At 35.5% G+C, this 14,169-nt stretch overlaps 1 protein-coding gene across 1 annotated transcript in view; it reads left to right on the forward strand.

Annotated features, from left to right (window-relative positions):
• grid1b (glutamate receptor, ionotropic, delta 1b) overlaps positions 1-14,169 on the forward strand; it is a 484,036-nt gene that overhangs the window by 295,609 nt on the left and 174,258 nt on the right. The window contains exon 4 of the mRNA XM_016439916.1: positions 3,219-3,379. Coding sequence (XP_016295402.1) covers positions 3,219-3,379 — 161 coding nt within the window. The remainder of the gene's footprint in view (positions 1-3,218; positions 3,380-14,169) is intronic.

A 14,169-nucleotide genomic window follows, 5' to 3' on the forward strand; every position in this document is an offset into this window, starting at 1 on the left:
AATGAACATTCAATTCACGGGCAACAGCTCTGGTGGACATTCCTGCAGTCAGCATGCCAATTGCACGCTCCCTCAAAACTTGCAACATCTGTGGCATTGTGCTGTGTGATAAAACTGCACATTTTAGATTGACCTTTTATTGTGGCCAGCCTAAGGCACACCTGTGCAATAATCATGCTGTCTAATCAGCATCTTGATATGCCACACCTGTGATGTGGATGGATTATCTCGGCAAAGGAGAAGTGCTCACTAACACAGATTTAGACAGATTTGTGAACAATATTTGAGAGAAATAGGCCTTTTGTGTACATAGAAAAAGTCTTAGATCTTTGAGTTCAGCTCATGAAAAATGGCGTGAAAAACAAAAGTGTTGAGTTTATAATTTTGTTATAACTACAACAACTATGCAAAATCTTAGCTATATGTTGTTTAAGTCATGCTGTTTTATTGATGACTTTCAACACTTAATGATCTTAACAATCTTGTACTTTAAGTATCGATATAGATCAATAAAATGAAGATTGATTAAATCAGGTAATCGATATTTCAACTCAGCTTTGATTTTTATTTTACTTTTTTTTTTTGAGTCAATGAAAAGGCCAAGACCAATACCATATAAATATCTGGTCTGGTCTCAAGTACCCACTCTGAAAAAAAAGAAAAGAAAAGAAAAGAAATACATTGTTTATGAGAAGAAAAAGCTATGATCACTACAACAATATTGAATATGTTACAGAGGCCACAAGAATGGGAAAATATGCATGTTTTAAATGATAAAAGTTCATGGTGTCGAGTTCAGATTTCTGCATCTTTATTATTTATAAATGTTAACTTTTTTTCTTCCCTAATCACAAATTATTATACATAGTTTGCAATATTAAAAAAAAAAAAAATGTATGTAAATGCATAAATAAATAAATTCCACCTACTAAATTCCAAGTCATTTTAAAATACATTATATTAAACTAGGTCCTACATTTGCAGAGTTAATTTTCATTTTTTGCCTAAATGTTTCTTCGTTCCAAGACATTTTATGTTCATTTTATCATTATATAATAAAATTATGATTTTGCCAGAATTGTGGCACAAATATAATTCCATAGAGAAGTGTGTCTCTACTGTATGGAGTGCACTTCAGTTGGCAATCTCTATCTTGTGTTCATCTTTATGTTTGTTCCTATTTCATCACTTTCTATCCTACAGCCCTTTTTTTCGATGCTGAGGGCAAACTCTGTGTGCGTGCGTGTGTGCATACGTGTGTGGGTGTGTGTACACTGTGGCATTACCCATGATGACTCACACTGCCCTCAGAACAACACTAGTGGAGGCTGTTGTCAACATTGCAGGGGGGGAAATTGCTATGATTTTTTTCTTTAAATATTGTATAAGGGGAAAAAAAGAACTGAGAGGGAATGGAGTTAGGACGTCATTTGACTTCCTCTCCTCTGAGAATGATCCCTTGGAGACCATGTTTGCTGGGATTTGTTCTGTGGTTCAGTTCTTTGATTATCCTGCTCGTTATAATTTTCCCACAAGTGTCTTTGCTAAATTTCACTGGGATTTCAACAGCTGGTACTTAAGTTCTGAGCTGAAGCAGACAGCACTCTCTCGCTTGTCAAATCCATCCCCCTTCACCGTACACAAATATTTCTGCATGCAATGTAATGAAGGCTACACTAGACAGAAAACCCATCAGTTTTTACTGCAGATGAAACCGCAGAGAGAGCAGAGACAATTGTACCATAAACATCTTTGTTGATGCCCAGATGGCAGTTTTTATTTACATTGCTGAACACTTTAGATGTAAAAAAAAAAGCAAGCTTTTTATTAATTTGTGGAATAATGCTTGTCAGGGAATGTTGCTGTTTTTTTTGTTTTGTTTTTTTTGTTGTTGTTTTTTTTGTTTTTGTTTTTTGTTTTACAGCATCATTTATTTATTTATTTATTTATTTGTGGGGAGAAAAAAAATAAATATTAAGTGGCTCATTTAAGTGGCTATTTAGCTCATGCAAGAAGGACAAAAGGCACCATAAAAGTAGTACATACATGCACTATATCAGTGGTTCTCAAACTTTTTTATGCCAAGTACCACCTCAGAAATTATTTGTCTCTCCAAGTACCAACATAATCACCATCATTAAAATACAGTAGCTTAATAAGCTTAACTATTCAGTTGCAGATCTGCACAGTTCAAAAACGAGGCAGTTTTATTCCTAATAAGAATACCTATTGTTATCAGCTACTTTAACATTGTAAATACACAGTTTAAACATTAACACTGAACCGTGTTTACATACAGGTAAATAAAAAACTTAAATAATGATTAAATTAAAATGTGTTCTATCTAAAAGTTAAATAAAAACTGTACTGTAATTAAATGTAAAAAAAAAAAAAAAGAAGAAAAGGATCAAAACATAAATCAGACAATGTATATGATAGCAGCAGGCAGCTCACATTTACCATTTGGTATCAGTGTACTGGGCTTTGTACAGTATGTAAACCAGGCATTAAAACTTTGAAACCACTTTTGTTTTTTTTTCACTAAAAACATCTGCAAAATGATATGGAATGGGTATAAACGTGTAAATGCTTTAAACAGAGTTGAGAGTACTACACACTTATTGGTAGCTGAAATAATCAAATTAGCAAAATATTAAATGAACACACAAGGATCAGGGATGTGCATACAAGGATCAGTGGACTAATGGAACTTTGTGAATGACAGGTGTTTCAATTTGGCGGAAATGTGTGTGGCTTGCTGCAAATTCTGTGTGAGGTTGCCATTCATTTACCCCCATAAAAGCTTTTCTTTCTGTCAATTAGTTGCTGCTGAGAGGGTGTGATGGGCAATTTGATTCCCAGGGTGAGGCACAATAGCCAGGCACAGAGCATTCAAATACTTCCTGAAACTAGCAGATTTACAGCAGATGCAATAGTGTTTTAATTACTTCCCTATTATAGATCATATTTGAGGTCTTACATCAAAATGAAGATTGATTTTTATAAGTGTCATCTTCTGAAGATGACTTCATATTTTTTGTTAATTTTAAATTCTGCATTTCTGAATGTTATTGACAGTTGGACGAGAATTATATATACAGGTGCATCTCAATAAATTAGAATGTCGTGGAAAAGTTCATTTATTTCAGTAATTCAACTCAAATTGTGAAACTCGTGTATTAAATAAATTCAGTGCACACAGACTGAAGTAGTTTAAATCTTTGATGTGTCTCTGCAGCGAGTGGATAGGAACATCAGTGGTGTGTTTTCCAGTTTGTTCACCTCCATGCACACAGAGGAGCTCAACCGCTACAGGGACACTCTCAGAAGAGCTATCTTGCTCCTGAGCCCACGTGGAGCACAGGTCTTTATCCATCAGGTATGTGTTTAGCCACTTCTGGCAACTAGTTGCCATGCGAATGGTGTAGTTTCACAAGCTTTCTCAATGCATTATTGATTATCTGAATCTGATCAACCTATGAATCTTGAATCTAATCGATTTGCTGACTACACAATGAGTCACACCCCTACATATGACCACATAATTGCCATATTGCACGCTCATGTACATTTTCCATAAAGAAAGTCATAACAAATTTGTCAAAGCCAATTCACCCAGTTGTTTTTGACAGATCTGATCCTATTCATGATTTAGCTAAAGATTAATCCTGATTTTCCAAATGGTGTGTGTGGGGTGACATTATTGTAATCTCCCGCCATATGAAATTTTGTCTCTGCCTAGAGTAAAAACTGGCTCATTATGTCCTACACAAAACCTGTCACTTTTGTTGCATCCCTCCGTAATGGCTGTACAAATGACCTGACAGGCCCGCACACCTTTACTCTCATTATCCCAGCATCTTAAGTACACTCCTCCACTGATCTGAGGTCACACACATCCGTTAACATCACACATTGGCCTTAACAAGTTCTGTGGGATCTGAACTGGAATCAGTCACTCATGCTGGCGGGATGCCCGTTACTGCCAAGAGCAAGAGCATGGCTTTCTCATGCATATGGATATGCCATAAGACAATGGTCAGCTCCCTGTAATCTCCCCTGCTCGTGGGAAATGTGATTTATATTTGAAATGAGTATCAGCTTGATTAGCCTTTGATGTTGCATCCTTTTAACTGTAAAGATGAACGAAATACAGATTAGACATTGCAATTCGGATGGTTCCACAAATCTAATGGGGATTCTTAAAAACAAGAAAGAATCAAGTAAAGAATGAGCTTAGGGAATTTGTAAGTGTGGCTGGATGGATGAACAGAACAAAAACCCCAAAATAAACTGACAAATAATTGAACTTGTTAGTGAATTTGAGTAAATTTAGTCGAAAGCATCAGTACTAACACGTTTTAACCCCAACATGGTTAAATTCTAAATTCAGTTAGAATATATAGCATTTTTAGCCAGTAAAGTTTCAAAGGATAATGCATACAATTGTACATAATAGTATAAGTTTCAGTTTCCAGTGTATTTCTGAGTGTGTTTTTACCGGTGTGTACTACAGCTGAGACTGTTGTCATGTTCTCCTGTCATCCGTGACAGGCTGTGCTTCCCAGCCATCAGCACACAGATGCCACTTGAGGTTTTTCCTGTTTGGTTCCATAGCTGATAACTCACTACTTCAGTTTATCCCACAACAGCACAACACGCCATCTCAGGACAAATAACTCAAAGTTCACTGAGCTCAGTGACTAAGTAAAGAGGCTTATTATCAGTTCAGCTTAGCATCTGGAATACTGATCATAGATTGTTTTGAATCTAAAACTCTTTACATTACCCTTTTTTTCTACTGTGTAATGTATTGTGTGAGGCTTCTTTGATGGGGGGGATGACACTTTACATTATCACTAGGTGTGAAAATTGCTCTGCTTTTCCTTCATTTTGATCTTGTAAGACCAATGGAAGATTGTTCTTAATTTGGCACTGCATTTCAGTACTATCCATTACATTACCATTAAGTCCTATCCATTTCAGTGGATAGGTAGATAGAAATGCATTCACTGCCGCTGATAGCAGACTCTTTGGAAAAACAAGCCTGGATGTGGCAACATTTCTTTAAAATTCTATTACATGTATTCTTGCACGTTTCATGGCACTTTCAAAGTGAAATGCTCAGTAAGTGGCATGAAAAGCTTGTTCAGCTTGTTTTATCTGTAACTAATGAAACTAATATATGTGAATCTGGCAATGTTTTATTACATTGGTTGTGTATGTATCTTAGCAGTTCAGAAGTGAAATGTTCGGTGAGTGGGTCTAAAAGGTTAATGCTCTATAATGTACCAACAACACTAAAATTATCAGATAGCAAAAAGATAAAAAAATTAACAAAAGCAAAGGTGATATAAAAACACATTCGCTGAAGCAACCATGCCATTTTAACTTAACTTCTAAAAGTCTTTGAACTCTTTTACTGACTCATACCCAAGCACTCAGCGTCACAAGTGCAATGCGCTACTTAGGTGAGTAACCTATGTCAGAAAACTCATATAGAGCTGATTATGTGATGCTAACATCAGTTCATCCACAAGATGTTTTAAGGTCATAATGTAGTATTGTGCAAAGAAACCACACAAAAATAAGATTTATTAAATCAACACACTGCCCCTGTAATCGTATGAAAAGGTGAAAAGGAGAAAAGAAATGTGTTTTACTGCCACTAGTGTTTATTTCAGCTGGAAACTGCATACATACACATCAAAAATGTACAAAATCACAAATATTTTGATCAAAATAATACACACAATAATGGTGTGAGAAATGTATGCATAAATGTATGTTTGGTATATGCAATTATATTTCAGTGTTGTCTTTCTGTGCTTCTTGGAGATTATTGTAGTCTATGAAAACAGAGTAAACCAATATTTTCATTGTGGTTAGCCGAAATGAAAGTTTCTTTTATTAACGCATATTGTGATAAGCTCCAATTGTACAGTTTCCACTGATACATGTACATTAAGGTTCTATTAATGCATACGACTGTGATGTATTAATTTGCATTTAGTTTGTAGCTCTGTTCCTGTTCCCTGTTTCCCCATGTTAGTCCCTGATTGTCTGTAAAAATGTGTTCTATCAGTCAGCCCTCTTTCTAGTGTTCTTTATCAAGTCTTTCAAGGTGAGCTCAGATCTGTTTGGATCCTACTTTCTATTGTTTCTGAGTTCTTGGCATTACAGCAACATGTTGAATAGGGAACAGTTCTGCAAAATTCTTATCTAGGATTATGCAGAATAAGGATTTATACAACAAAGTTAGTTTACAATGCTCCATTTTATAATGTGAAAACCCCTTGCAGTGGATAAGCTTTTGTGGCTCAAAAATAATCATTGTCCTAAGTGTAAGAAGTTCAAGAAGTTCAAGTCTTTCTTGCATGCGTTTGTTCAATAACAATGGCAAATTTGGTGGTAGCTGATTTTGCAATTTCACTGGAAAGACATGGGAGAGCATTTGGACAGGAGAAATTGAACACAATTGTGAAAACTAGGTATAGCATGGCACTGCTTGCCAAATTTTTCTGCCCTTTGTCAGCTATGATGGGGTCCGCCACTGACTAGAAAGCAGGATGATGCAGAGACTTTGATCTTTAAATAGGAACTAGTACGCTTATGATGTGAAGCATCTTACAGAAGCACTGTTCCATAAACTAGTGAGCTGGGTAACACTTTTTAAGGTTTCCTTGTTACGCACGCTACATGTACTATTATAATAACAATAAATTATGCATAATTACATGCAAGTAACCCTAAACCAAAACCTAATCCTAAACCTAACCATATAGTAAGTGCATGTAGTTAATTTATATTACTCAGTACTTCAATGTACAATTACATTGTAACAAGGACACCTTAAAATAAAGTGTAACTGAGCTGTCTTGTTGTCTGATGTTTTCATAGGCAGCATCTTCAACAGAAATGGGAACTTATAGGTGACTACATAGGGAGCAGATCCACGTGCCACACAAAAGAGGACCCACCTGAGTTGGTCTCTTTTCTGTGGCTTAGCTAATGACATAAAAGCATGCTAATCTAGTGGCATATGAGATACTGGATACTCATTGAGTTATTTTTAATCAATACATTTCCAAATGTATTTTGTCTCGCAATGAATTTTGGTTTGGCCATCTCCATAAACAAAATGTTAGAAATTACTTTATAATACTGTTCAACCAATCACAGCTTTCTGATTTTAGAGTTGGGACTATGATTGTTTGATGCAGGATTGTTCCTAGAACTTGCCCTATTTGTGTAAATCACAGTGTGCCAGCATGCTCTGGCTTTTAGGCCTTGTGTTGTGTCTGTATTGTTGTTCTCTGTCATTCCTAAAGGAAGTGGTTGATAGGAAATACTCAAATGACTTGTGTTGCACACAAGAGGTGTAATTTGTGGCACTGCATCATCTGCAGAGGCTGTGCTGACCAGTTGAGAGTTGTTAAACTGAGGAGCGGTTAGCCACGGACAGAACGCCTCCCGGGTGCCTGGACATGATGCTGACAAATCTATCTATCTATCTATCTATCTATGTATCTATCTATCTATCTATCTATCTATCTATCTATCTGTCTATCTGTCTGTCTGTCTCTCTCATCTTATGGTTTATGGTTGGAGATCAGGGCCCGTATTCACAAAACATTTTATTGTACCACTGAGAGTTCTCCTAAATAGCAGTAAACGTTTTTAGCTAAGCGTTTTTTCTTAAAACCTATTCACAAAGCTGCTGAGACAAACTTTTACTAAGGAATAGAGAGAAGTCTTAAGCTAAGAGCAAGGGCGGGGTTGGCCTTGTTGGTATGGATGATGTCAGCATGCTTACTAACTATGCACACACTGATTGGCTGATAGGGGAGGGGTCTCTGTCAAGAGATTTATTCATAGAGATATTGTAGAGCATGATGTTGTCATATATAAAGGATTAAAAATTAAAATGTTGCCACATTCAAATAAAGATTTTAAAATGCAGGCTAAGTGTCACTAATTAAACAAGTATATGTTCAACTAATTGTCAGCCTCTTACATGTATGCTTCTCGTAAACAATTCGAGAATATGTATATAAACAGCCTTTTAATTAACAGAGTAGAATAATCATGGCTGATAGTAATACATGCAAAAAAAAAAAAAAACTGGACTTAAGAACAGCTGTTACTTCTTGCCCAACTGGTCATGAAAACAATTATATAATCAAATAAAAATTTAGAGTTGGGATAACCTCCAAAACCAAAGGCAATACCTTTTTAAAAGGTCATTATCATCAAATGTTTCTAAAATGTTTACATTCAGAGGCAGCGGAAGTCGTCATAGTTGGGTTAACTTGAAGAGCAGTGAATGGGAGAGTACCACAAATGTATTTTTGTGCATTCCCATTTGCTCAAATAGCAAAAGAAAAACTACACTATAGTGTTTTCATGACTTTCAATAAAAGGAAAAAAAAATTGAGAGAGACTGATAACCACTGTCAGAAGAGAGAACGATGTCAAATTTACCATCCCTCCCATAAATGCTGCATTAGAAACACGCTCACAATTTATTTTTATTTTTTTGTAATTTGATGCAAAGGTAATATACCGTATTGGCCCGAATATAAGACGACCCTGATTATAAGACGACCCCCCTTTTTCCAGATGTACCTTTTGGAAAAAGGCTTTTTAAAAACCAAATCTTGTTTAGACTTATTGAAGACTTATTTTGTCTTCAATTATTTTAATATTGCATATTTTTCCTATTTTAATTTTTGTTTTGAAAGTATGGTAAAAACTGGTAAAATGTACCAACAATCACATTTAAAAAATATACACTTTTTGATATACCATTAAATAAAAAAAAAACAGGTAGCCCATCTGAATTAGGACATTTAGGCTATCCATCTAATAGTAGACTACCAAAATCTTATTAACAGTAGAAGTTAAATCTTACTGTAGTCTTCAAATCTGGGTACTGTCTTACGTTTTAAAATCACAAAGGGAGTTTGGTCCCATTAGGCTAACGTGACAGTCACGACTCATGCAGCTGTAAGGTTTTCTTTTTCTTTTGTTTTTACTCACGATCTTTACAACTCGCATTACATTACGTATTTCATGGCACACTCGTTTTATGCATATTTGGCGCCACCTATTGTTGTGGGTGTATTATTGACATGTCAAAGTCTAGACCCTGAATATAAGACGACCGCGTTTTTTCAGATGTATTTCCAAGAAAAAAAACATTGTCTTATATTCGGGTCAATATGGTAATATAAAGAATAGTGTTGTAAATGTAGATACATTTAAAAAAAAAAATACAAATATGAAAAACTTTCGAGGATTTACGATGCTGATGACCGTTAAACGCGTCATCACATTCTTGTGAAAAGGGTCCATTGCCGGCAACAGCCATTTTATGATAGTTTGAGGTTTGATCTTAGTGACTTAAGAGTCCTCTTCACTACTCCTAACCTTTCACAGATTTAGGAGCTAGTTTTAGAGCTAAAACGCTTTGTTAAATACTCTTAGAGCAACAATTTAGGAGTCCTATATTTCGGATTGACACTCCCATTATTTTTAAGATTTTCTCCTAAATGAACTACATTATGTTATGAGCTACATTTAGCCTTAAGATGTTTTGTGAATACGGGCCCATATATATCAAATAGGAATATTCCACATCTCACTTTGAATTTTGTCACACATTTTGACTTTAGTTTAGGATTTAAGTAAAGATGGGAAAACCAATCTTCCCCTATTTATTTTAGCAAAAGTTTAGATATACTGATACTATACAAAATATGCTGATCCAGAAACACATCCTCTTGGCAAAATTACAGTCAATGTTTAAGCAGCAGTCATTTCACAGGGCTATTTAAAGTTCTGTATTGACATTAATCCATCTTGCTGTCAAGTTTCAACAGAATTTTGCCCTCTGCAGTTGACAAAAGAGATGCTTATAGATTAAATAAACCACTGGATGTTGAGATGTAAATATGCCAAAGATCCAGAAAGCTTCCCTGATGTCTCTTTTTCATCTCGGCCTTTTAGTTTTGGACATAATATCAGCATTTTGAAAAGATACTTGATCTGTAGATATCTCCAAAGGCTTTCTTTTTTTTAGAACATTAAGCTTTTCTATTTTAGAACTCTTTTAGAACTTTAGTTTTAGGCATCTGATAAACTTGTATTGAAATATTTATAGCTCCTACTGCTTGAACATAACCTGATATCTGAATTTTAGAAAGTTACTGCATTTTGAAGTTTCAATCCTCTTTTAACTAGCCCATGAACTGTAAGGATGTAACTGTGGTTAAATAGGTCTTTCTCGGTGACTGCCTTTGACAAACTGTTCTGTTCCTGAAAAAAATAAAATAAAATAAAAGAGAGAGATCAAGGCAGAAGTAGCAGACCAGTGTGTTAATGTATTCCTGTACCGCATTCATGAGACTGCAAGGCTTTCAAGACTGTTTGATAAAGTTGTGATAGGGCATATTTGCTAATTTTCAATCTTGTAATCAAATACTTTTTGCCCCAGAGATAGCTTCTCACACTGCCTTTCATGTCCTCAGTAAATTAGACTTCATTATTATTTTATGAATAAATATTGATTTTACTGAAAGTAAGTAAACCTTAAAAGCCCCATGAGTCAAGAATTGAGAATTGAGAAAGGAGTTTTGGGAAGTAATAGTTTCATACAGAGGCATACATGCCTCTTATGTTCATTTTAGTTTGAGAGTTCTGTAATAAATAGAAACATACAAAGCTAGATAAAGTGAAGAAACAAAAAAAATAACAAAAGTAAAGAATGAATGAGTAGTGATGTACTCAGAATCCTGACTGTCTTGTCCCTGAAGGTATTTAACCCTGACTAAACAAGGAACACTTGAAAGTAATCAAGCGAGGAACCATGCAGAACCTTCATTCCCCTCCTATGTAGTTTGAATGAAAATATCTGAGCTCTAGGTAGGCCACATTGCTTTCAGTCATGTTTTTGTGGGGAGTATTGTTTCTTTTCTCTGCCACCCATGGTGACTGCAGTTTTTTAAAGCCTAAAAACTCTTTCTTTAGAGGCTCTTCAACTCCTCTGACTTTAGAGTTGTTATTTTTCCTCCTGCACTGCTGTGTGTTGGTGTGTATGTGTGGGCCTGACCTGTTATGGGTGTCCCATCAATTCTCATTATTCTAGGATTTCTCCTCTTTTAGTTCTATTCTCCGCGCCTGCTGCTCATAGACATAGGGGCCGTCCCGCTGCTGTTGTCGCACCGGGAGACGGATTGAGTGGCATGAGTTATCAAGCATGATGGATGATACTCAGTGGGAAGGATGTGTTACTCAAGAGGCATGAAAGAGAGATACTTTTCAGGTGTTGTAAGTGCTTTTGTATTACTTGCCTTCTGCTCTTGATTGCTTGAATGCGTGTTGATATTTCACAAAATAAAAGATAAGAGCTGCGTATCAGGCAAGGTGCTTTGCAGACACACTAATTTATGAATTACTGATGAAATTCTTATATATAATTAGCTCTTCAAAAGCCACCTCATTGTTTCTAAACACACTTAAGTTCACATTTTAAAAAAAAAAGGCACTTTATAATAGTCAAATTAAAAAAGTGCATTTTAAATAATCTTACAGGAATATTGCCATGCTTTAAAGAAGTAGGCTACTCTTATTTTGATGTGTGATATATTATAGCCGATTTGAACTGTAGTGTTATCTTGCATTTGTAGTCAAATTACTAAATTACAACTCCATTATTACAAATGTGGAATTGCAAATATATTTAAATTAGGGATGCACCGATACCACTTTTTCCAGTACTCACCCGATACCGATACTTTTATTTTTGGTACTTGCCAATACCGAGTACCGATACCAATATTTTTATTGCATTTGTAAATTTTTAAAATATTGGGTACAGAAACCAAAACAGTATGTATAATGTTAGTTGGTTAACTTCATTTATCAAATAGATACAGTCAAACCAAAATTTATTCAGACACCTTCAACATTTCTCACATTATCACAGTTTATTCGCTATAGTTTAGAAAATGGTAATAAATATGACAAGAACTCAGAGTTAAACTGTGTCAGAACAAATTCAGCTTGATAATGTCAGATAACTTTGATAGAAGGTATGTAATAGATTACAATAAACCAAAAATTATTCAGACAGCTGTTAGTATGACAGTATTTACACAACCATCAATACTTAGTCGCACAACCCTTAGCCTTAATGACAGCCTGTAGTCTCCTGGGCATGCTGTCATCCAGGTTCATGCAAACTATTTTACAATTTTTTGTTACTTTCACTGTTAATTTTTTTGCTCTATGGTGCATCATCTTTAATTTAATAGCATTGGAGCTGCTCTATTGCAGCGGCTTATTATACTGTAATCACGCGATTTGCTGTAATAATGCAGGGAACCCCTCGCTATAAATCTCCTAACTGTGATATTTTCAGAAAGAGAAGTCGCGTTTTTTTTTTTCATCTGAAACGTGCAGCGATTTATATTCCAAAGTCACTCATATAATGCAGAAACACTCAAGCAAGCAAAACACGCGCAACGCGTGCACGTATTTGTACTGGTGCAGAATGAGAGGGACAAGTACAGTACAGCCTAGCGCATTTCACACAGCTACCGTTAAGTAACTTGTGCATTGTTTTACTTACTTTTTTATGACATATCCGACCGAACTACAAACTTTCCAGTGATGTCTGTGAGAAAGATATATTCACTCGACAACGCGCATCTGCGCCGCCGCGCGCTAACTCCACTCACGCGCGCTCAATTTGCTTATCAGCTCGCGCACATCAGCTATACAGGCATTAATACTGAATGTTTAACATTATATTCATTGCATACATATACTTCGTATACATCCTTAATCTCTAATAACTCCATTCTGCTATCTGTTGTTCTGTTGTCGGTGTTTCTTTGTCTGAATATGGCACTTATCACATGCTGTGTGGTATCGGCGTTTGGTATCGGGGCATTTTAACGAGTACGAGTACGAGTACGAGTACAAGAGCTCAGTATCGGTGCATCCCTAATTTAAATACATGACTTTCTACAGAAGTGACAATTATATTATCTTTAATGTGGGTGGAAACGTAATTTATGATATTCTGGTCTCTAGATATGGCCAAAGATATACTGTACCAAAATAGTGCAACGTTGAATATGGCAGAATAAGCCCTGCCTTATAAATTCAGGAGCCAGTCGCCATTGTGTCACTGCAGCTGCAATTAGAATCACTGGTTGCCATAGAAATAGTGTGTGTTCTGAGACGTGCTTGAAATCGCATATGCGCATAGGCTGGTTAAGCCTGAAATCACTTTTTTTAATGCTATTTGAATATAAGAAACAGCATTTATGGGACAGTTCATGTCAGATGTTGTTGCTGATTTAAAATATGTCATTTACATGTGAGTTTGGCAAGCAGTTTTTGAGATTTCAGGATTTCTCCTTTCAAGTAGATAGGACTTAGTCTTGAATACCCCAAATGCAGTAGCTGCCATGAGGCGTTGCAAATATGATCGCCAAGTGAACAGACTTTACTTGAAAGGGACTTTGATATGGTTCAGGTACTTCATTAATGCATTTTTTTTTTACTGTCAAATCATAATTTTATATCTAATTACTTAGAAAAAAATTATAGCACACTTTCCCTTCTCAAACAGCATTGCTTGAGATATTGTTCATGTCCATAGCACTGAATTAACTGAATTATACACCACAGTTGATTACTTGGTTTATTCAAATCACTAACCCTAAGTATGAGTGATACTTTAGTTAGCTTTCCACACTCAGTAATTGGTCAAATTATAGTCTTTAGCACACTTTCAAAAGTGTAGAATAGATTGTTAATGTTTCATAATGTCTTGAACTCAATCAAGATTTCAAAACAATCTAACTGAACCACTGCTGAGCAAAGGTGTTATACTGTTCACAAGTAGTAATTTAATGCTTTTATCTAAAGAGTCTTACAATACATTATTTTGATGGCAAACTAGTTACAAATGTTATAATTTACACTATATTGTCATGATATATCAGGAATTGTATAAAAAGGGAAGAATGGGTCAACTAATTTTAATGGGTCAATAACTATAACTATTTTCAGAGACAATTAGATAATTACACTGCAAGTTGTTTGACAAAGGTTAACTATAGGGATGCACCGATACCACTTTTTCCAGTACTC

This window comes from Sinocyclocheilus anshuiensis, unplaced genomic scaffold, assembly GCF_001515605.1.
Source record: "Sinocyclocheilus anshuiensis isolate Anshui unplaced genomic scaffold, SAMN03320099.WGS_v1.1 scaffold151, whole genome shotgun sequence".
NCBI classification, from domain to species: Eukaryota; Metazoa; Chordata; class Actinopteri; order Cypriniformes; family Cyprinidae; genus Sinocyclocheilus; species Sinocyclocheilus anshuiensis.